The sequence below is a fragment of the Sceloporus occidentalis genome, unplaced genomic scaffold, assembly GCF_023333645.1.
Source record: "Sceloporus occidentalis isolate IW3139 unplaced genomic scaffold, rSceOcc1.0.p SCAF_17, whole genome shotgun sequence".
Taxonomy (NCBI): Eukaryota; Metazoa; Chordata; class Lepidosauria; order Squamata; family Phrynosomatidae; genus Sceloporus; species Sceloporus occidentalis.
The window spans coordinates 15,408,786-15,433,693 of NW_028316997.1; the positions used below are offsets into that span (position 1 = coordinate 15,408,786).

Here is a 24,908-nt window from a genome sequence, read left to right on the forward strand (position 1 = left end):
AGGAAAAAAAGAAAAAGCCTGAATATAAGACGACCCTATAGGAAAAAAGTTTTACCAGTAAATGTTAATTCATGTAAACTATTTTTTTTTTTTTTAAAAAAGCTATGATTGAGAAAAATATTTTGGTTTTATTTCCTTCTATTTTCCAACCTGCCCCCCAGTTATGCACATCTGCCCCAGAAATGCCTTATACCCCCTATATGCCACTGTGCCCCATGATATGCCTTTTAACCCTATATGCCACTGTGCCCCATGATATGCCTTTTGACCCCCTATGTGCCACTCTGCCTCCAGAAATGCCTTATACCCCTATATGCCACTCTGGCATTTAGAGGGTTAAAATGCATATTATGGGGAAGAGTGGCATATAGGGAGGTTTAAGGCATTCAGGAGGCAGAGTGGCGTATATAGGGATAAAAAGGCATTTCTGGAGGCAGAGTGGCATTAAGCGGGTTAAAAGGCATTTCACAGAGCACTCTGCCTCCAGAAATGCCTTATGCCCCCCATTTAACACTTCCCCGCCCCCCCCCAAACTTACCGGTGCTTCTGACTTCCCTGTCATGTAGCCGTGGCAGCGTGTAGATCCCACGCGCTTACGCTGCAGCCGGAAGGAGGCGTGGCTAGCAGCGGGGATTGTCTGCGTCCATCGCGCAGTCCTTCCCCGACTGTCAGAGATCAGAGTTCCCCGCACCGGTGCGGCACCGGCACTGGTGCGGGGAACTCTGATCTCTGACAGCCGGGGAAGGTCTGCGCGATGGACGCAGACAACCCCCACTGCTAGCCACGCCTCCTTCCTGCTGCAGCAGAAGTTGTCTACGCGAATCGCATAGACATCTACACGCTGCCCCAGCTACACACCGGGGACTCAGAAGTACCGGTAAGTGGGGCGGGGGGGGGGGGAGACAGGAGGATCCAGGTCCCCTGCAGCTGCGGGGGATCTGGATCTTAGTCGTCTCATAGTCAGACCTATTTGAGGTCTGATTATAAGACGACCCCGATTATAAGACGAGGGGTATTTTTCAGAGCATTTGCTCGGAAAAAACCTTGTCTTATAATCGAGAAAATACGGTATTATTATCTAGCACATGTCATATGAGAGATCTTGAAGTGGTAACAGAAACACTTTAAACTGTGTTTTCTCAGAGAGCATCTTGAAGAGGCAGAAATAAACAATAATATTAAGTATTTTAGATTAAAGTTATCCTACAATTAAATAGTAGTGTAGTTGTCAGTTGTCTCAATTTAACCAGGACAGTCTTGACAATGTGACTTATGCTCCACTTGGTCACTACCTGACCAGTATCATAACACCATCCAAATAATGTGGGTAAAGAGGTGGAGAACTTGTATTGGTTCCCGCAAATGGCATATTCTGGCCAAGGCTGCCCAGTCCAAGGGAAGCCATTCTGTCGAATAACCCTAGTGGGTGATCAGGGTCCCCGTAACATCACTACTCAATGGACCAGTTCACCCATAATAGCTGGCAACTATGCGGGTAGCTGTCTGAAAGATTAAAACGCTGGAAGTAATGTGCAAAATATGCGTTACACTACTTTATAATAAAATATAAAAACTATGGTACAAGAAAGTTGGTCACTAATTTCTTCTTTAAAGGAAAATAGATTTAGCTATATCAGTCCAAATGAAGATGTCTTTGGTTGAAATGAATACCTTTTTTTGTAGCAATCTTTCCGGACCCAGAGGCCACCGTGCATCATTTAACAGTATGATGTGTCCCAGATGCGCTTCTAGGTTTTGCTTTACAGAATATGTAACACACATGTAGCTTAAACATGTATTGTATTTTTCTTTATATTGTTTCATTTCAACTGAGATAAAATGAGGGATCAAATTAAGAGAAGTGAAGGTATGTAATATGCAGGGCTGCCATACAACCGGTACTTGTGTGTGTAAGTATGTTTGTGTGTGTGTGTTAGATGTTACTGTGTGTTAGTATGTTACTGTGTGTAAGCATGTCAGTGTGTGTATGTTAGTTTGTGTGAAATATGCTACTGTGTGTCTGTACGCTAGTATGTTATCTGTATGAAAGTATATACCGTATTGGCTCGAATATAGGGGGTTCTATTCGGGGTCTAGCGCCCGACGCCCGGGACATGCAGTCCCAGTCGCCGGGCAGGGTTAGGATACAGATCCCCCGCAGCATGTTTACCTGCATCACCGCAGCCGGTGACCGTTCGCACGATGCGTTTTACCTCTGCCCCCAAGACTTACCAGAGGAGACTCCCGGGTGTCTTGCGGGGGACATCTACGCAATACGCGTATACAACTTCCGGTGCCGGCACATCAGCTGAGTGCCGGCACCGGAAGTTGTGTACGCGTATTGCGTAGATGTCCCCCGCCGGCCCTGCAAGACACCCGGGAGTCTCCTCTGATAAGTCAGGGGGGGGCAGAGTGGCAGCATATCTCGGGGGGGAGGAGGAGGACAGTGGCAGCATATCTCGAGGGGGGAGGAGGACAGTGGCAGCATATCTCGGGGGGGAGGACAGTGGCAGCATATCTCGAGGGGGGAGGAGGACAGTGGCAGCATATCTCGGGGGGGGAGGACAGTGGCAGCATATCTCGGGGGGGAGAGAGAGAGTGGCAGCATATCTCGGGGGGGAGGACAGTGGCAGCATATCTCGGGGGGGGACAGTGGCAGCATATCTCGGGGGGGAGGACAGTGGCAGCATATCTCGGGGGGGAGAGACAGAGTGGCAGCATATCTCGGGGCAGCATGTTTTTTTGGTGCTTTTTTAAAGAAAAAAACTTTTTCTTTAAAAAAGCACCAAACTTTTAGGGTGCGGCCTATATACGGGGGCGGCCTATATCCGAGCCAATACGGTATGTTGGTTTGTGTGTAAGTATTTCAGTGTGTGTGTAAATAGTTACTACTCTTAGTTATTGCAAATATATTTTTAATGCCCCTGTTTGGTGAATGCTAATTGATTCTGTTATCATTTATAAGATATATGGCATGAAATTAGTCATGCTAATTCTGACAGTGTTTGCCATTGATCTTAGATATCCCAGCTAAAACAGCCCCTTATAACTTAAAGTAAATATTTCAATACAATTCCACTTATTGTCAGGAAAAACAACACCATTTATAGCTAGTTTTAATAGGCGACAGATATGTTATCAGAACCAGATATTTGAGGTTTTAGGATTAATGTGCCTTTAAATAGAAGAAAAATACTTTCTACTGTTCCAGGGATGAAGACGTAATGGTGTGAAGGTGTCTAGCAGCAGAGGGAAACACATGAGTATTTAATTGTAACCCTGCATATAAATAGCTACATGCTTTAAAGATGGTTAAAAGTGTGCATCTGGTCACTATATCTGAGTGTTACAGAATACGTCAACTCTAATTAAATAAATGTTTATAATAATAACAATAATAATAATACATATAATCATTCTACAAATCTGACATGTAGAGACAAGACAGCAAATAGTCATGAAAACCCGCTGGCAAGAAAATATACCACAAAACTAGTTTTGCAGATTGACAGGTCTAGCTAAGAACCTACTGGACCAATATATATAAACTTAACATAACCTATCGACATAAACCCAACAAAGAAACTAACTAAAAAACCACTGAGATGCAATACATTAGTACATTATTGTACAAGGATTCTATATATTCTGTGTACATCCTTGTTGTGTATAATCAGTTCTGGAAAATGGTAACTAAAAAATTAGAAATGTACAGAAAGGCTTAGAGTTGGAAGTTGAGCCTTTATTTTTATAATTTTTAGCTTTTCTGTAGTACCATTCTTTGCAACTCAAGTGCTCTGGGGTACATATTAAGCCATAAAGAATGTGATTTTAGGGAGAAGTGGTAAAGGCATGAAACAGTTAACAATTCTTTATGAGGTGTCCCAGGCAAGCGTTATATAATTAAGCGCCATGGATGAGCACAGATGTTTTCAATGAGTTCTTCACCCCCTTGTAGTAATGAAGCTTGACATAAATACAATTACCTGAAGACAGGATTGCGCACAGTATGAAGCATTTCACTTTACCTGTAAGCTCTGTAGCATCCAGCAGCCTTGCACAGTCGAATAACATTTCACATTCAGAATATATAGTCCCCTGCAGCACGGAGAACTGTTGTATTTTAAGGGAACCAGTTTGATTTAGAATAAACCAGCCAGTTCGCTTACACCCATGCAAATTCACTTTTTATTAGTTACTCTCAACAATATTTCACCTTTCAGAGATGTGTTCACAGACTGCCAGTTGAAAACTCTGTAAAACAAAATGTGTGTAGCTGGTAAAATGCTTTGTGATTGGGGTATCCGTATAAGCCAGAAAATGTCCTCCTTAAATTAAAACTACTAATTATTATTAATTATTTATATATATATATAATCAAACTTGCACTCCACACAATCAGACAATAAATGCCCTTGTGCAGTCACAGCAAGACAATATAACAGAGAACTCAGGGGATTGAATATGATTATTATCTAAAAATTGACATACTGGCCATCCTGGCCTTATTGCTGGCACTTTTTTATTTGAGTTTATTTGCAGTTTTGACACAGATTTGCATGCACTGAAGAGGCCACAGTGAAGACTCTTTTTTTCAGTGCGGGAGAAGACATTTTTCTTCTCCAACATTTCAGGCTTGAAGATGCCTGATCCAGGCATCCCCTGATGGTTTAATATGTTTAAATTTACCCCGTGTACATTTATCTACTGAGGGAGTTTACCATATTTGTTGATATAAAAACATATGAGTTATACATACACCAAAGGCCCAAAACGGTTTTAAATAAAAATATTAAAGAGAAAAGTTTTGTTCTTTGCACTTCCCGATCTTGGGGCTGAAATCCACCTTATCTCATGGAAGCAGCCAAAGACAACATTTCCATCATATCTCATCATTAAATTATTATCGCTCTCTCTTGGTTGATGAGAACAGCATCAAATCTGAAAATTAATCGATATGCTGATACCTTTGTCACAGATCTCAGGTTCCAAAAGGTAAATTTATATTTTACTTTTAAACCAAATATCTGTTGACAATCAAAAAGCTACAGCTTTTTTATGTATGGATTAAGCTATGCTAAACTCATTGAAAATAATGTATTTTATTATGTTGTAAAAAAGCCTACCCTCCATATGTGCAGAATGGTGTTTCTTTAAGAAGTGATAATTGATACATAGAATTTCTTGTTCACCCAAGAGTCTTAGTATGTCCATTGCTTCTGGGCTACTGACGAGGCCAAGGTGCCATTGGCATTGGGAGAAAAGTACTGGGAAAATTTAAATCCATAGTCCTAGTGATTTGTAAGCAGTAAGACAGCGAGCCGCAGCATTTCCACCAGGTGGTTTTTATTTACCGTATTGGCTCGAATATAGGCTGCACTTTTTCCCCCCACTTTAAGTCTTTAAAGTGGGGGTGCGGCCTATATTCGGGGTCTAGCGCAGGCAGCGGGGTTAGGATACAGATCCCCCGCAGCGGTGCAGGGGACCTGCATCCTACTCTCGGATGTGCTCAGACAGCCTCCCCTGCCAGCACTTCCCACAGGGGGAGTGCCGGCATGGGAGATTTGTTGGGGTGGGGGGGGGGAACGACATCTTGGGGACAGAGTGGCAGCATATCTCGGGGGGGATAGAGTGGCAGCATATCTCGGGGGGGGTACATCTTCGGGACAGAGTGGCAGTATATCTCGGGGGGGGACAGAAACCTTTTTCATTAAAAAAAAAAGCACCTAACTTTTAGGGTGCGGCCTATATGCAGGTGCGGCCTATATCCGAGCCAATACAGTATTTTCTTTGGGGGGGCAGGGACATACGTAGAGTATTCGGCACCTGGGGCTGAGGAGTATGGGCAACTCTCCACTTTAAAATGTAAAGACACCCACTCAAAAATTAATGTTGGCAAGAAAATTTGTAAACTGCATGTCACATGGAAAAAAAGTAGAAATCTGAAAAAAATAAATTAACTTATAAATAAATGAAATAAGTTTAAATAAACAATTTATTGAACAGATATTGTACAACATAACTCCTATAACTATATACTGAGACAGACATTGAGGGTAGAAAACGGTAGTGCAGCATAACCTGCATTACTATATACTAAGCCAGAGGAAGCAGGGACCAGGGCGGGAAAACTGAGTTCCTCATAAAGTGTGCGAGCTTCACAATGGTAAGCCGACGTTAGTCAGCTGTCAGGCAGCATAGACATCTGCGCGGCCCTAGTGCTGTTTGGCCAGCTTCTGTCCCAATGGGAAATCTCATGGTTTCAAGGTAGGCCAGTCCAGCCCAAAAGCATGGAGGCTGTGACCTGAAATCTGATTAATTGCTGTTCTTGAAATACTCCGATAGAAACTATATCTGTATGCTATTTTGATCAACCACTGTGGTAACACAACCCCAATATTTAAAAAAAAACAAAAAAAAAAACCTTTATCGAAGTTTTTGAGTGGAGTTAATAATATAGATCAAGTCAAGATGTCACGATGCAACCAATTTAGCGTGGTATAAAAAAACTGGCTCCTTGTTTGAAAGAAATCTCCAAAAAAAGATAACAGTTCAAGTGGTGGAAAGACACTTCATTAAAACAAATTGCTCAAAAACCTAGAGAAGATCCACAGCCAAAAACCTATGCTAAGTTATGTTCACTACAACCTGCTATGGACAAGCAAGGGGTTTTATTCTGATAGACATCCTTGCTGATAAACGAATATATTTCATACAGCTGAACCTTGTACACTTTTAAATGTTGAAGTTCTTGTTATGGTTTTGTATGCATTCTGTTTTCTTTTCAAAGTTAACTTTTGCAGACAATTATTTGAAAGTTGTCCTTGCAAACTATGTTATCTGAAAAGTGGTTTATTTCACACCTTTGCACCCTTTTAAACTGTAAGTGTATTTGCAATTATATATATATTGAAGAGAATGGTCCTTAAAGGTTTGTGAAAAATTATAATCAATAATAGTTGATTTGTTCCATGGAGCCTAGTGTGTAGCATTAACTCTTAAAAATGCCTGAAACAGGAAAAAACGGTGAGAAAAATTCTAACAAACCGGTGTTCCTGGAAGATTTGTGGTTTTTTTTAGGCCACCAAGAAATGGAAGTAGGGTAGCTTGGAAATCCTCATTAAATTGTAATGTTATGGGGTAGTCTTCCCTTGAAAACCACGAAGTGCGCATTTTTGGGGTTCATCTGCGGAAACTTCCCATTTTGAAACCATTCACATATAAGAAGAGACCAGTGGCAATCATATCAAACTAAATCAAAACTAGAAAAATAGTAATTTTACTTACCGTAAATTCTTTTTTCCTTAGTGTAGTGTCAGTACCACGGGGTGTCGCTCTTCCTGGGACAAGGACCTAGAACCGAAGAGGTTAAGATACCTCCTAACCCCTCCTACTCCTCCCTATAAGAGCCCCGGCAACCCTCATACCTTCAGAAAGTACCAAGAAACACAAGATAGCTTGCAAAAAAATAATTTTAATACAAAAATGCACAGGGAGGGATATATGTACTGACACTACACTAAGGAAAAAAGAATTTACGGTAAGTAAAATTACTATTTTTCCCGTCGTGTAGTGTCAGTACCACGGGGATATAGCAAGATGACCCCTCCTGGGTGGGGAAAAAACGGTCACGAGGTAACTGCCTGAAGCACCTTACGCCCGAAGTCAGCATCAGAGGAGGAGAAGATGTCTAGCCGGTAATGCTTGATAAACGTGTGAAAGGAAGACCAAGTAGCTGCTTTGCATATTTCTTCTGGAGATGCCGAAGACCTTTCAGCCCAGGATGTAGCCATAGCTCTGGTGGAGTGAGCAGTAATGCGGGATGAAAGAACCTGACCACTGAGAGAGTAGGTTAAGCGAATAGTATCGGAAAGCCATCGAGATATCGTGTGCTTGGAGGCCGCATTGCCTGTGGATCTACCAAAATAATTAACAAACAATTGATCCATGGAGCGGAAAAAAGCAGTGCGGTCTATATAAATTCGTAGAGCTCTGTGGACGTCTAAAGTGTGCCAGAGTGATTCTTCCGGAGTTGAAGGAGACGGGAAGAAAGAGGGCAAAATTAATGGCTGATTGACATTAGCTTCAGAGATAACCTTGGGCAAAAAAGAAGGTTTAACATACAGGACGACTTTATCTTGGTGGAAAATAGTAAATTCTGGAGCCGCGGAAAGAGCTTGAAGTTCACTGACCCTCCTAGCTGAGGTAATGGCCACCAAAAAAGCCGTCTTGAGGGATAAAAATTTTAGAGATACCTCTTCCAAAGGTTCGAATGGTTCAGAGCAGAGTGCTTGGAGGACCAATGACAAATCCCAGGAGGGAAAATGCGAACGTCTGGGAGGCCGTTGAATGATGGCAGCCTTAAAAAAACGCCTGACGAGAACTTGGGACGCCAACTCCGACAGGAGAAAATGACTCAGGGCTGAAACCTGTCCCTTAAGCGTCGAGACTGTGAGACCCGCTGAAAAACCTTCCTGCAAAAAATCCAGAACAGAACTTGTGGGGGGAGAAGAGAAATCCAAACCTTTGGAGACACACCAGTGGAGAAATTTATTCCAGACTCGAAGATAAATAGGATTTCTGACATAGAATTGGAAACGCCTCTGCTCTGGAGGATCATCCTTGCAGCAGCCAGGCCGTCAATCTGAACTGCAGAAGAACATCCTTGGACAGGTTCTTGTTTTCCAGAAGATGGGAGGAAACTGGCAGCTCCCATACTGAAATCGCCATACTGAGCAGCTCTGAAAACCAACTTCGATTCGGCCAATAAGGGAGAATAGCTAAAACCCTGGCTCTGTCTACCCGAATCTTTAGGAGGATCCGAGGAATCATGGCTACTGGAGGAAACACATAAGCCATCTTGAAAGACCAAACCACTGACATTCCGTCTAGCAGGGGGGGATTGTCCTGCCTGTAAAGGGAGGCGAAAACTGGCAATTTCCTGTTTTGTCTGGTCGCCATAAGGTCTATATCTGGTAGGCCGAATCTTTGAACTAGGAGAGAAAAAATGCTCTTGTCCAGGGACCAGTTTGCTTGGGAGCAACGAGATCTGCTGAGATCGTCTGCCAGACAGTTGTCTACTCCTTTGATATGTGTCGCTGCTAAATCCTCCAGGTTTCTTTGGGCCCAGCGCATGAGATGGTCTGAAAGGTCCTGTAGCCTTGGAATCCGGGTGCCGCCCTGTCTGTTTATATATGAGACTGTGGTGGCATTGTCGGACTGGATTCTCACAGCTTTCCCCCGTAATCTTGGACCGAAGGTCTTGAGTGCCAGGAACACAGCTTTCAGTTCCCGAAAGTTTGATGATTGGGCTTGATCGATTAAGGACCAACTGCCCTGACTGCAGAGGTCGAGTAGATGAGCTCCCCAGCCTACCTTGGAGGCATCCGTGGTGAGGGTGATCCAATGACGTGGTAGAAAAGATCGCCCTTGGGTGAGGCGCTCCTTTGCTTTCCACCAATTCAGCCGGAGTAAAACCTCCCTGGATACCGTGAAGGTAACATCTAGATCCTCCGGTCTCCTGGACCACTGTTGTAGGATGTCCCATTGCAGGGGTCTCAACTGCGCTTTGGACCAGCTTACTGCCGGAATACACGCTGTAAGACTGCCCAGGATACTCATAGCCAACCTGAAGGAAAGGGTTGGATTTTGTTGCAGAAAGGAAACCTGATTCTTTATCTTCTTGATCTTGGAGCGTGGGAGATAAAGTCTCGAAGAGACGGAATCCACTATGAGCCCCAGAAACTGGATCTTCGTAGTTGGAATCAGGTTGGACTTTTTGTAATTTATGATCCAGCCGTGTTCCCTCAAGCATCGGGTCGTAAAGCTGAGATGTGCCCGGAGCTCCTGAGAAGAACTTGCTTTTAGCAGCCAATCGTCTAGATAAGGGACGACTGTGATCCCCTCTTTCCGTAAAGCCGCTGCAATAGGAGTTAAAAGCTTTGTGAAGATCCGAGGAGCTGACGACAGGCCAAAAGGGAGAGCAGTAAACTGGAAATGACGAACTCTTGTCCCGACTCTTATGGCAAACCTGAGATATTTCCTGGAGGCTATGGCGATAGGCACATGGAGATAGGCATCTTTTAGGTCTAACGTAACCATAAGGTCCCCTTGTCTCAACAGGCGGGTAACCGTGAGAATGGATTCCATTCTGAAGTGACGGTAAGGAATATACGCATTGACTTTCTTTAAATCCAGAATTGGACGGAAGGACCCATCCGGCTTTGAGACCAGGAAGAGACGGGAATAAACTCCCTGAAACTCCTGATACTTTGGAACAGGCTCTATGACACCCTTTTTTAGAAGGGTAAGGCTTTCGGCCAACAGTGCTGAGTTCTTCACCTGAGAGGGGTAACACGAAATCAGGAACAGAGGACGAGGAAAACTGGAAAACTTTATCCTGTACCCGTCCGCAATGATCCTGAGGACCCAGGAATTGTTTGTGGTTTGCCTCCATTTTGGTAGGAACCATTGCAGACGACCTCCAACACCGTCAGAACTTCCTACCCTCTGGTTTCTTAGGGTGTTCCTGAAACTTTCTCTCGTGTTGTTTACGAAAGGCTTGAGTCTTGAAAACTGGTTGAAAAGGCCTGGAAGGTCTATACTGGTATCGCTTGTTCCATCTGCTTTTCCTATCCTGAGGAAGTGCCTTTTTAGTATCAGACATGTGTCTGATCAGTTCCTCCAAGGAAGAACCGAATAGCTTGGTTCTTTCAAAGGGCAGATCGCATAGAGTAGATTTGGAGGCAGTATCTGCTGCCCAGGAACGTAGCCATAATGCCCTTCTGGCAACGGAAGACAAACCCATGTTACGGGCTGAAAGCTTAAGGCCCTCTTCTGCAGCTTCCAGCAGGAAGCTATTAGCCAGTGTCAGGTTTTTAAATAGTTTAGACAAACCTTCATCCATAGATTCTGAAAGACTGCCCTCTAAGGACTGCAACCAGACACCCTGCGCTTTAGCCACAGATGCGCTAGACAACGCCACTTTACACTGGAATCCAGATGATTGGTAAATACGTCTGCAAGACGTTTCTGCCCTCTTATCCATAGGATCCTTAAGACCAGCCACTTCACTAATGGGAATGGTCGTACGTTTGGAAAGCTGGGCTATCTGGACGTCTACTTTAGGGATATCTTCCCATTTTTCATCGCCCTGAAGGTAAAAAAGCTGCTTAGAGTGCTTTGATATAAAGGCTCTTTTGCCTGGATTATTCCACTCTCTATACATGAGATTCTGCATGTGAGATAACATGGGCAACCCTTTGGGGTGCGCTGACAGGTCTGAATCCTGAAAAAGCCGTGAGACTTCCTTAACAAATTTACGCAGCTCCTGTGGAGGAAAATTGGTCTCATCCTCTGACTCCCCACTAGATGAAGCTGAATAGGATGAACTAGAAACCTCCCCAGAGGATAAATCAGAATGAGGGGATAATACCCTCTTACGTTTGTGGGATTTAAGTTTAACGGGTTCCACAGGTGTAGCTGCTGCTGCTTTAAACGTTTCAAACGTTTGCGCCAGGTTGTCCTGGAACCAACCTAAAAAAGACTGCATGTCTTTTTGTTTTTCTTTTGCCAAACTCTCAGCAGAGCAGGCATTGCAAAATTTCTTCTTACAACCATCCGGCAACGGAGTGGCACATTCAGTGCACGATAAATGTTTGGTTTTAACCACAGCCTTTTTTGGAGCAGGTTTAAAAGATTTCTCTTTATCCGGCTTATCTGCTAATATAAAACACAAAAAAAAAATAAAAAAATTTTTTTTAGTAGAAAATATACAGGGCAGAGGATTTGACAGGGTAAGATTAACCAAATCCTACCTTACAACTCCTCAATCCGTGTGGGGGGGCTGGTGACACGGAAATCCCAGTGTTGACAAGCTCCTCTGCTGTCAGACTGGGCAGCACAGCTATATATATGCGAAAACCAGTTAGTTTTCGCGCCCTGAACAAGAGAAACTGAATCACGCATGCTCAATAGCGTGTCAGTACTCTTGGTGGAACGCAGCGCCCTCTGGCGTGCGTTCCACCGCTGTGCGCATGCTCCAACCTGCCGGCATAGGAGCGCGGCGTCTAAACGGCTCCGTAACGTCCGCCGATGCGGACGTTACTCCTCGCTCTGCTCACCACCCGGGGAGCAATCGGAGGGAACCCCCGGACACAACCCGTGTGCCCCACCAACGAAAAAAACCAAAAATCAAGGAACAAGGTCCGTCCCTGACAAGGGACAAGGAAAAAACTGAAGGTATGAGGGTTGCCGGGGCTCTTATAGGGAGGAGTAGGAGGGGTTAGGAGGTATCTTAACCTCTTCGGTTCTAGGTCCTTGTCCCAGGAAGAGCGACACCCCGTGGTACTGACACTACACGACGGGAAAATAAAGTCTAAACCTTTTACAAGATGCTAACCACTTATGCACCAAATTATATATATATATATATATATAAAAAAAAAAGCTCAGAGACTTACCCTAAACAAAAAAAACAAAACAAAAGCCAAAGTAAAAAAAGGAAGCAAATTACCGTATTTGCTCGATTATAAGACGACCCTGATTATAAGACGACCCCCCAAATCTTAATATTAATTTAGGAAAAAAAGAAAAAGCCTGAATATAAGACGACCCTATAGGAAAAAAGTTTTACCAGTAAATTTTAATTCATTTAAACACTTTTTTTAATAAAAGCTATGCTTGAGAAAAATATTTTGGTTTTATTTCCTTCTATTTTCCAACCTGCCTCCTAGTTATGCACATCTGCCCCAGAAGTGCCTTATACCCCCTATATGCCACTGTGCCCCATGATATGCCTTTTAACCCTCTAAATGCCACAGTGCCCCATAATATGCCTTTTAACCCTATATGCCACTGTGCCCCATGATATGCCTTTTAACCCTATATGCCACTCTGGCACTTAGAGGATTAAAAGGCATATTATGGCATATAGGGAGGTTTAAGGCATTTCAGGAGGCAGAGTGGCATTAAAGGGGTTAAAAAGCATTTCACAGAGCACTCTGCCTCCAGAAATGCCTTACACCCCCCATTTAACACTCCCCCTCCCTCTTCCAAACTTACCGGTGCTTCTGAGTTGGGGGGGCGCATAACACAGGAGGATCCAGGTCCCCTGCATCTGAGCCCCCGGTGCTTAGTCCGGGCAGCATGTAGAGCTCCACGCGATATAATCGCGTAGAGCTCTACACGATACAATCGCGTAGAGCTCTACACGCTGCCCGGACTAAGCACCGGGGACTCAGAAGCACCGGTAAGTTGGAGGGGGCATAACACAGGAGGATGCAGGTCCCCTGCATCCTCCTGTGTTATGCCCCCCCCCCCTCCAACTTACCGGTGCTTCTGAGTCCCCAGTGCTTAGTCCGGGCAGCGTGTAGAGCTCTACGCGATTGTATCGTGTAGAGCTCTACGCGATTATATCGCGTGGAGCTCTACATGCAGCCCGGACTAAGCACCGGGGACTCAGATGCACCGGTAAGTTGGGTCGGGGGTTAACACAGGAGGATCCAGGTCCCCTGCATCTGGGTCCCCAGTGCTTAGTCCGGGAAGCGTGTAGAGCTCTACGCGATTGTATCGTGTAGAGCTCTACACGCAGCCCGGACTAAGCACCGGGGACTCAGAAGCACCGGTAAGTTGGGGGGGGGGGGGGGGGTTAACACAGGAGGATCCAGGTCCTCTGCATCGCTGCGGGGGATCTGGATCTTAGTCTCATAATCAGACCTATTTGAGGTCTGATTATAAGACGACCCTGATTATAAGACGAGGGGTATTTTTCAGAGCATTTGCTCTGGAAAAAACCTCGTCTTATAATCGAGCAAATACGGTATATCAAAAGGCAAACATAAATCAAGTAGTTCCTTCTTACCACAAATTTCAATAGTATATGTAAAGCTGCACCAAAATTGTTCATACAAAGTCCCAAGTCGCAAACCAAAGAAGCATGTATAGCAATTTGTCTTATCACCACAATGTCCACATGCATATATGGATATGAAATTGTTCTATCAAATCCACGCATTAAAATAAATCAAATATATAGAAAAGGAAGGATCTCACCCAGTGGCCTGCTCATATCTTGCTCAACATGGTGCATAATGTTGTGGGGTTAATTAAGCTATAGATTGCCCTATATACCTCCCCTCTCACGCTGTATTTGGGATTTGCCATCTTGCTGCAACACCCCAGTTTATATGACCAATACAATCCAACATACTTGTGATATTGTGAGTTAGAAAGAGAAACAAAAACTGTACCAGGAGTCATTTTGTACTTTTGTGTAGCATTATGTTTCATAATAGGATAACTATTCTGAAACATAATGCTACACAATTTAAAAATGGTACACTACATAAAATAAAAAAAAGATATATATTCCTGGTTTAATCACGTTTATCTCAGAAAATTCAAATTTAAGATTTACATGTTCTATTACTATACAAACTTTATAAAAGTTGAAATTCAGAAGTTTAGTATCGTCACGTTTATAATACATAAAAGATAAGCATTAGTATAAAAAGAAAGGACAAAATAACAATAACATTTGATTTAATGTTAAAAGGCCTTTACTTAAACATATAAAAGTATACAAAAATTTCAATATAAAAATATAGCCAAAGTAAATATAATGGGAGAGCTGCATTTTCATACAATTCTATTTCATGTATTTAGGTAAAGACACATAGTACCAACATATCTTAATGCCTAAAACGCGCATTATGCATCTTCTTCTAGGAGAAGCTCATTGAAGCTTGCCCTTGTAATAAACAGTGATATCAGGGAGTTGAATCTCTCTAGTGAATAAACCCCTGTGTCGCAGACAATTGACATGAATGTGTCCCCTTTAATGATGAAATCTAATCAATTGTTATGCTCCCTTCAAAAACCGTTACTTGTGTTCACAACCTACAATAGTCAACTGATATAAACTATAAAATCTATTTTTCTTTTATAAAGAACGTTCTGTAAGAGTTTTGTTTATTAGACATTTTAAAAGTGTTCACTGGAATGTAACACTTGAATAAATTAACATAAAACATGGTAGTTGTGATATTAAAAACGACAGCACATGAAGGCGTGCGTCTGTATTTCAAAGAATACCATATCCCGCAGTGCTGTTTCTATGATACGTGCTATCTTGATGACAGATCACACCCCATAATATTCTTTTAAATATTCTAAAACTGCTGATGTACTTGATAAAACATTAAAAACCCTTTTCTCTTGTTTTGAAGTTATTCTTTCCATCATGTATATCAAGTGATGATGAAAGCATGTAAAAGGAGTTCCATGTTCCAATGCTATGTCAATCCAGTCCTGAATACAAGTCAGTGGAGTCTCGTCATATCCTGCAAACATTGCTGGGTTAGCAAGGAGTCCTCTGGCAGCCATCACACCTTGGAAAGAAATGGAAAATAGTAGGAACTGTTGAATATACAATTGTTTCGAAAAAAAGAGAAGGGGCCCAAAATTGCCAAAATGTCGCCTGCATCACTGACTTAGACCACAATATACAATCTTCTCTGTGTTTAGGGGATTCAGAACCCACATCGCAAAGCTTTTATTAGTGTTATGCAATACCTAGACTCAACCTAGGGTCTGCATAGAATAACCGACTGAGGGACAGAGTCCTAAAGAAACTCAAATATTATGTTTACATTATGTGGAGCCTGGTTTGTTTTAGTCTTGTGTCAGCACGGGATATTGTCTAAGCACGTCGCGCAGACGTTCACCGGCTGCGGCCTTGCGCGTAAACAACCTCCACTGCCGGCACATCTGCACGATGTGCTTTAACGATCTCCCTTGCCGGCACCCCCTCGTGGGAAGTCCCGGCAAGGTATATTGTTAAAGCACATGGAGCAGATGTGCCGGCAGCGGAGGTTGTTTACGCGCATCGCCGCAGCCAGTGAACGTCTGCGCGATGCGCTTCGACAATATCCCGTGCCGGCACTCCCCCCGTGGAAAGTGCTGGCAGGAGAGGCTGTCTAATCGCATCGGAGAGTAGGATGCAGGTCCCCTGCAGCACTGCAGGGGATCTGTATCCTAAACCTGCTGCCTCCCCGGCACCCGGAACGGCATGTCCCGGGCGTCGGGCGATACGAATTGCAGATTCCTGCGCTAAACCCCGAATATAGGCTGCACCCCCACTTTAAAAACGTAAAGTGTGTGTGTGTGGGGGGGGGGGAGTGTGGCCTATATTCGGGCAAATACAGTACATAAATAAACCACAGTTAAAGCTTTATGTGCTTCAGTATTTTCTGGCATCTCTGTATGTCCTACTCAGTCTAACAGCACTACTAATAGAGTAAGCACATACATTCTACATCCTTATGACGTACAAATAAAATTCACCACTGACGTACCATCTGCTCCTGTCACGTGACAAATATCTTCAGCTTCTTTTAAGCTTTTAATGTCTCCATTAGCCACAACAGGTATAGACAAGCTTTCCTTAATAATTTTTATAGAATCGTAATGCACAGGTTGATGCCTTTCTTCAGTCAATCTCCCATGAACTGTGATCCAGGACACACCAGCCGCTTCGGCCTTCCGACATAGGTCAACCGTTTGGTTTATGTCTGAGTGAATCCTAATATAAAACATACATAATAAATAAGGGTGCATAAATAGCATTCTCTTGACATTATACCAAATCTAAAAAAACTAGCATTAAAAAATTCATAGAGCTAGCATTAAAAAAATTCATAGAGCTCATTATCTGCTGAAGGTAAAAATATTCACTTATAAAATACAAGTAAATCATTTTAAAAGATGCTGGCGCTGCTGCCTTTCTACTGGCAGGTTGTACTGCAGTGTCTACTTTGAAAGTAGATGGGACACTGCATATGTACATATCTAAGCTACCCAAAAATACTGTGATAGGACTGTTCCTTAACATAATGGCCCTGTGTGAAATGATTAGGGCTTTATGCAATTATCAAAATTCAAAATGATGCAGTTGAAACACAGAGGGAAAATCCCACAAACCACTTTTGTATTTAAACTCCCTAAGAAAAGTCATATAATTCCTTTCCACATCCTAATGTTATATTGTTTTTATATTTAGATCCATTATTACTTTTATCTATTGGCATACCACCTTTTGTGTATAAACATAATTAGACAGCATATACACACAGTAATGTGCAAAAGTTTTAGGCAGGTGTGAAACAAAAGCTGTGAAGCAAGAATGCTTTCAAAAATAGACATGTTAATAGTTATTATTTTTTTTTTATCATTTAGCAAAACACAGTGAGTGAACAGAAGAAAAATCTAAATCAAATAATTATTTGGCGTGATCACCCTTTCCCTTTAAAACAGAATCAAGTCTAGGAACATTTGGACACAGGTTTAAAAGGAGCCCAGCAGGTAGGTTTTTCCAAACATCTTGAAGATCTAACCACAGTTGTTATGTGGATTTAGGCAGCCTCCGTTGCTTCTCTCTCTTAAATTAATCCCAGACATACTCGATGATGCTGAGATCAGGGCTCCGTGGGTGCCATATTTTAATGTCATGGTATAAGCCCCTATTGTATTACAGCTACGGAATCTCTCTCCATTGGTGTTTCCACAGTTCCACTCTGCTGATAGAATGTAATTTCCCAGAGCTCATACGTAGACAGCGTATGAGAACAGGCGAGGAGTCTTAAATGTAGAGGTGTGAGGCATAGAGTAAGTTTGTGTATGTGATCTTCTGCATGTATTAGTGCCAGTACATGCGAGTAAGAGTATACGTAAACATGTTTAACACTGTAGAAATAACATGTGAAGCTGGAGTTATGAGTGCATATTATATACAAGTACATTTTTACCTACAAAATTGAGTATAAAGTTATATTTGCGTATTATACCTGAGATGTTACAGTAATAAATGTGACAGGTCTACTCCAGTAGTAGTGATTTCCTAGGCGATCATACAAGGTTCTGGTAGTATGTTCTCTTTCACTTTACGGAGGCAGATATAAAATTAGGTTAAAGTCTATGTGACAGATTTATTGTTTTTGGGCTATACCTAAGGAATTTGGCAGCCAGTATTCTAGATTTTTTTATCCGTAGAGACCATACACAATATAAAATGAACATAACACTTTCATTTTACATATCCATTTATTTTGAGTGGTCTATAAATTCAATTGAAGGCATGGCTTGGAATTAGCTTCAATAGATGTAAGTTCATTTGAACATACCTTATTTTGATGGAAACAGTAAAGCTTGGGTTCTCAACTTGATTGCGCACAGTTTTCACGATATCACTGACCAGCTCAGGTTTATTTATTAAGCAAGCTCCATAACCTTCAGACATTGCCCACCTTCAAAGACACAGATACATATCACAAAACTAGTATGTATTATGTAATGTTTGCACTATTTGCATCTAAAAAAGAAAAACCCAATGACAAAATTGTTTCTAAAATATCACCGACAAAGAAGAAACATCTTTTGTATAATAGCTGCAGTGTAACGCATACCTCTGAGGACAGCCACAGTTAACATCTATACCACCAGCAAAAGGGCAGACTAAACGAGCAGCATCTGCTAAAACCTGCGCTTCTTTTGCTGCAAACTGAACGACAAGCGGTTGATCTCCTAGAGGAATATAAACATAACATATCTCATAATAGTGTTTGCATTGTCCTATAATGACCAGCATTCGAAGGCATATTAAAAAGTTTTAATCCTATATGGAATATACAATTTTTTTTTTTAGAATAAATTAGTAAGATTATGCAGGGCTTTTCCAAAAAGGGCACAGTAAGGCTCTTTATCCAATGATGGAAGTAGGCTTCATGTAAGCAAGTGTAACCCAATCTGTGTGCTAGCATTCACAGTGTCTAGTGTTAATCTCAGAGGTGCACTCAAGTTTAATTACATTTGATGGATCTACTGGATCTGTATCAATAATTATATTATCTTCTTTACTGTGAAAAAAATGCTGACTATTCACTAGACTGCATAGAGACCGATAATCTTTTGTTGTTTTTGTTTTGTTTATATACAAAAAGATACATTAGATATAGAAGGGCCGTTCGCAAGCCTACACTCTAGAGGTTAAGTATTTTGCCACATGTAGCCTGTGATAAACCTAGACATAAGAGTCCAAAGGAAAAACAGACACTGGTACCTTGATTAGTTGTGAATTCACTGTCTCGAGCTTTTGCAGATTTTACAAAATCAGCCGCAACAATCATTGGAGTGTAACATAAATCACAGCCATACTTTCTCACCAGGCTCCGGAAAGCCAGTCTAAAAGAAGGAAGACCAGACAGTTTTTTTGTCTTTTCAACCCATGAATACAAATAATGTGATTTAAACAGTCACCCGAGTTGCAATAAACACTTCCTTTTCACACTTTCTGGAGTATAGAATAGAATAGATATTAGTGCAGGTTTTGCCCCAACTGAAGCTCAATACAGCCAACGTGGTATAGCCAGTAGTTTGAGTACTTTTAGTTTGCCGACGGCTGTTCTGATGTTTAAATGAACATGATTACTTTTATTACTGCCAGAGTACTAACAGACCAGACAGTAACGTGCCAAAACACATGGATACAGAAAACAGCATGACTTTAATGAGCACAAAACAAACATGTAATAATCCGGATACTAAAATTCTGGGAGTCCAGGTGCTGGAAACCAACAGTACCCCATTAAAAAAAACTGTTACTCTGTAAATAATAATAAAAAAAACTATAAAACCAAATGTTCCTATGTAAACACTAGATGGCATAACAAAAGTGTCAGACATACAAAATAATTGTATCAAGCAAATTACTCTAATCAACAAGTCATGGAATGTAAGAAATATCTCAAAGCTACAGTGGGGGAGACAAGTCGGTCTAACCTTATTTGGCTTCAATAAATTCCCATGTATTTTACTGCATGCAAATTGATACATACATACCAATATACATGGTATAAAGAAACAAAAGCGTATAACGAAAATATCAAAAAGTATTACTTACTTTGAATAGCGAACCATGGGAGCGCATATTTTTACTATGTTCTTAGAATAAAACAAATCTGCTGGGTTTGGAGGTAACCATTGGATGTCATCTGTCAGGGGGTGACCCATGTGTGCAAATCAAAGCCCTGGGGGTTAAAGGTGACACAAGGTCAAGTTAACCATATGCTTTTTATGAAGGAGTACATTTGAAACAGAACAAAATGTGGATCTCAATAGTAATATCATTTAACATAAATTTTGATCATTGGATATATTTTTAATACGTTGGTTTAACAGCGCAGGCAATTCAAAGAATCCCTTCCCATTTAGGACAACTAACCCATTAGCTAAAACTAAGTGTTTTGTTGACAAAGGAGTACACGTAGATCTCCCGTAGAGGTTAGGGGGAAGAGCAAGACATTCATGTGAGTTTTTGACAACTATTTGTACAATTTAGCAAAGCAGAAAATACTATTTTGTTTCATTTATATACATGCCTGTTTTATAATCACATAATGGTGACTTTTACAGCTGTAGGAATATTAAGGCACTCATACATACCAGGCATTCGGAGCTCTGCCAAGATAGGCTGGCACAGGAGGGAATTGGGTGCCACATTAGGACACTTGGAAGGTACAGCTGTGCTCTGAGGAAGTATATCGTTTCCTGAGCGGTTGGTGGGATAGCTGAATAGTACTTGGAGCTAAATACTAACACGCAGAAACTCCCACAACCCTCAGCTGCCAAAGAGTATATGACACCCCACACCACGATGCGCTGTACTGACGGCGAAATATGTTAATGAGTTTACTGAATCCAGCCTGGTAAATATATATTTCATGATCATTACTCCTTCCTATAGACACCCTCCCCACCCATCCAGTAATTCACATGCCCCTCACCTCCTCCGAGAACAGCACCAGCATCTAACACACGTTGGTGAGAATGTGACGTATTTCAGTGTGCGACAAACACGTCGCATGAAGTTTACGTCATACCGGGATGTGGGTTGGTTGGCAGTCAATGCTTAGTAGTCAACATGGAATGGAAGGGTGCTGATTCTGGGCTGACAAACTCAGTCAGGGAAATGCTGCAGGACGGTAAGCGAGGGGGGCAACTGACTTGGTGCAGAATTTGGAAGCGGGGCCAGTGTGTACAGTAGTCACCACTGGTCGTTCCTAACCGTGACCTGAGTGCTTATTTCATGCACAGACCGAGCCCCCGCTTCACTGTTAAATACGTTGTCGGACGCTGATGACCAGGTTGTGTTACGCGTGGCAGGTGGAAAAAAGAGTGTCCTCTTATTGCAACGTTCCTAGTTTTTGTAACTAATAAAACTATCTCATTCTTCTCGGTAAAGCATATCCTTGTGTGTGTATACTTATATATACTGTAAAATGCAGCCGTTATAAACCCTTGTATCTGTAGCACATTTTTAGTAGCAGTGTTTACAAAAAACGTAGTTTCGGGTGATCGTTTATCCGTGAACTGCAGTGAATTGGCCAGCGGGTCTGTCTTTTATTATTTCTTGTGGCGGGGTTTGTAAATAAGTGTAACACGTTGTTATTTGAAGCATTATTCCTAGTACATATACACGTAGAGTTTCATGGGGTGGAAGAAGCCTTTCCTGATAAACTAAGAAATACGTATTTCATAACGTCAAACTTTCCTCATTTATTGTTTTCCAAGGGATGTTGACGCAAGGAATTTATTGACACAAAAGCAGGAAGTGATGTTTGTTGCCATGGAAACTGAAATTTTTTTTATGTTATTAAACTAGTGTGTATGTGTGTGTATGAAACAAGACAAGAAAGTAAATGTTTATTAATTGGAAAAAAACCTTCTGTCAGGGTGTGCTCCATATACTGGAGATTGTCATGTATGAGAGTTGTAATATTTCCTTTGCCATAAAGTCAAACGAGGCGAATAGCCCTAACAAAACGGTGCTTCACACATCCCGTTCTGTCATTTTTGGGACTTGTTCCTCTGTAGTAGATACCGTGCATGGACACCTTAGCTGGAGAAACACCGGGAGTTCGTAATTGTGGCCAAAATTACGGTATATGTTTCAGTTTGCCTAAAACTCGCTGGTTAGTGAACGATGCCATATGTATCTATGCCATACCACTGCAGCAACTTGAGACTTGATAGGTTATAAATGTTTATTTACCAAATATGTATAATCATCAGCTCTTTTTGCAGTTTCTTTTAAGAGAAGTTGTTGTGATACAGGAGGATCCCACAATAAAGCAGAATCCATACTTTTACTATTGCAATGGGTATCCTACTTAAAGAAACTGTACCTCAAGGTGGTTAGTGGATCACAAAAAAATGATCTTGGTACATTTGTATTAATTGTAATCGTCTTTGTAGTTTGGTTTTTTTTTAGTTTTTTTTTACATAAAGGCTATAGAGTGCTATAGCCCCTTTTTTTAGGGAACTATGTGTATTTCCCTCAAGATTGTAAGCTTGCGAGTCCTGCGTAAAGTGTTGGCGCTATATAAATAAAAGATAATAATTTGGTTTGAACTTCAATGAAGGTATTATAATGTAATTTCTCAGTGAGTTGTTGTCTTTGAAGATATTAGAAAGTGAATAAAATAGTTTTATTGTCTTCTTAAAATTGTTAGCTGACACTTTTAGTATATATAGAGGCCCTTAACTAACTGTCCTGATACTTTATTATTTCATCACAAGTTATTGGCTCGATTTTAGGCCACATCCTTAAAGTTTGGTGCTATTTTAAAGAAAAGAAAAAATAACACGTTAGAATGGTGAAACAGTATTTTACCTAATGAACAGGAATACATGTATATTATAATTTTTGGTATCTATTATGCAGTTAATCAGCATATGTTATTTACAAACTGAAATTTGGAAAACCAATAGCCATTTTAAGCCTCCCCCCTCCTTAATTCCACAGGAGCTTCTAAGGTTGAGGGGCTTCTTAAGGTTCTAAGGTCATGTCAGGCCATCATAGAAGCCCCGGCAGAAGTGGTGGGCAGCAGCGGAGGTCTGCACGCATTACACAGACGTCCACTGGCTGCCAGAGAGGAGGATCCAGGTCCCCTGCAGCGCTGCAATATGAATTGCACATCCCTAAGCCCTGATTATAGGCCGCACCCCGCTTTAAAGACTTAGTGTGTGGGGGGGGCCTATAATCGGGCCAATACGGTATATGATATCAAACACCACTTGGGACCTTTTGGACTAAAATATTTTTTTTTTAAAAGAACTGCTAGAATAAACATGGCAGTGATCTTGAAATTGTGGAATCAAAGCCATTTATTTATTTATTATTAAACTATAACAAGCTGAGTGCATATGGTAAAATACAAAAGGAATTGTTTATGCTGTCTATAGTAAGCTTCCACAGCTTCTTCCCATACACTCCTCACACAAACACTGTTTTGGTACTGTACAAGTCATTCTCATACCCTTGAATTTGTATGGCCAGGTTGCAGGAGTAGTTGTGTTTTGCCATAGTTAGCTAAGGGCTGATGGGTCACTTTCCTTTTAGTGTACAATGTGATAAGTACAAAGAATAATGATAATGTAGAGCCCAGTTGAATTTAAATGATTTAGATGTAAAGTAAATCCTCCCGTAGAGTCACTGTAGCCAAATGCTAAATAGACTATTCCCTTTGGCACTTAATGTTTCAAGCAGATTTCTTTTTCATCCCTTTACCAAATCATACTTATTTTTCTTCATTGAAGCAGATCTTTCTCTGTTCCAAATGGAAATATTTCAAGGCCATCTGCTTTTTCATTGTTCCAATATACGTTTTATACAGGTCACTGAAAATATAAAGCAAGTTAAAATATTGTGTTTGCGTGGTTAATATTCTTGTTGTGGGTATAATGCTACATACTGGCATGGAATTCAGTTTATACCCACAGAGAAAACAAACATTTCAAAAGTGTATTAGATGGTACCATACTTAGTGTTATCAAGAATAGCTAAAACAATGCATTTCATTGGTTAGAATCAGAGCCAATCAGGAACCAAAGTGCAAAGTCAAAAAAGCCAGGTCACAACTGGTTAAATCACATTAAAATCAAGCAGGAACAAAAACACCAACCAAGGGTAGTAGAAGAATGAAGGTCCCATACTAATAAAGGCAGTCTGGAGAGCGAAAAGGAAGTAATTGGAGGCAGCCAGGCCACTTCAGTTCATATATGCGTGTCACTCGTTTGATAATGTTAACGTGCTCTCCTATTTTAGGGACAAGCTTTCTGCGAGGTAGCGTATTTAGTGCGGGTGCCCACCACCTCTGAAGACTTGTTGCACTCAGGGGAGGTGCTGGAGTGTTGTTGGACACTCTTTGCCTTCAAAACATCAATACTTCCAGGTACACCTGCAGAAAGTCAGAGATTTTGTAGGCTTTTAGATAGGCGTATTAAACAATTATGCCAAACCGGTATTGATCATCATCATCGATTTAATATGAAAATACAATCTGAAACAGCAACATCTGTGCAGCAGGAATAAACTTAGTGATGAACAGACAAACTCACTGACAAGGCGGAGGCAGTTTAATGTCAAAAAACATGGCGAGACTGAGCACAGCAACAAGACACAGGGTAGTCCTATTGCATGAGCAAGGTTTCTCCAAGGCAGACAGAGGTTTCCAGATATTCTGTCCAAGCTCTTTTGAAGAAGTACAAAGAAACGGGCAATGTCGATGGATGCAGTGGTCTATATTAGTACAGCAGATAAGACATCATGCTTATCCCTTTGCAATCAGAGGATGTCCAACAATGCCATCATCTCAGCATTGGCAGGAAACTGTGGGGCCCTGGTACAACCATCTACTGCCCAGGGAACTCTGGTCAGTAGTGATCTTCTTTAACCCCTTAAGGACAATGGGCGGTCCCTAAACCCATTGAAAACAATGCATTTTGAGCCCGTACATGTACAGGCTTTGTCATTAAGGGGTTAAAGACTTATGGCCAAAAAGCCATACCTCTGA

The 24,908-nt window shown here is 41.6% G+C and overlaps 2 protein-coding genes across 2 annotated transcripts in view; one reads left to right on the forward strand and one right to left on the reverse strand.

Annotated features, from left to right (window-relative positions):
- The window catches only part of LOC149302884 (uncharacterized), a 59,672-nt gene extending 39,608 nt beyond the window's left edge, over positions 1-20,064 (reverse strand). Inside the window, exons 1-5 of the mRNA XM_089482089.1 lie at positions 19,955-20,064; positions 19,115-19,236; positions 18,462-18,579; positions 18,180-18,302; positions 16,352-16,582 (exon numbers count right to left, since the gene is read on the reverse strand). Coding sequence (XP_089338215.1) covers positions 16,352-16,582; positions 18,180-18,302; positions 18,462-18,579; positions 19,115-19,236; positions 19,955-20,064 — 704 coding nt within the window. The remainder of the gene's footprint in view (positions 1-16,351; positions 16,583-18,179; positions 18,303-18,461; positions 18,580-19,114; positions 19,237-19,954) is intronic.
- A 910-nt stretch (positions 20,065-20,974) lies between these two features.
- The window catches only part of LOC149302886 (conserved oligomeric Golgi complex subunit 5-like), a 141,973-nt gene continuing 138,039 nt past the window's right edge, over positions 20,975-24,908 (forward strand). The window contains exon 1 of the mRNA XM_089482091.1: positions 20,975-21,035. Within this exon, the coding sequence (XP_089338217.1) occupies positions 20,975-21,035 (61 nt within the window). The remainder of the gene's footprint in view (positions 21,036-24,908) is intronic.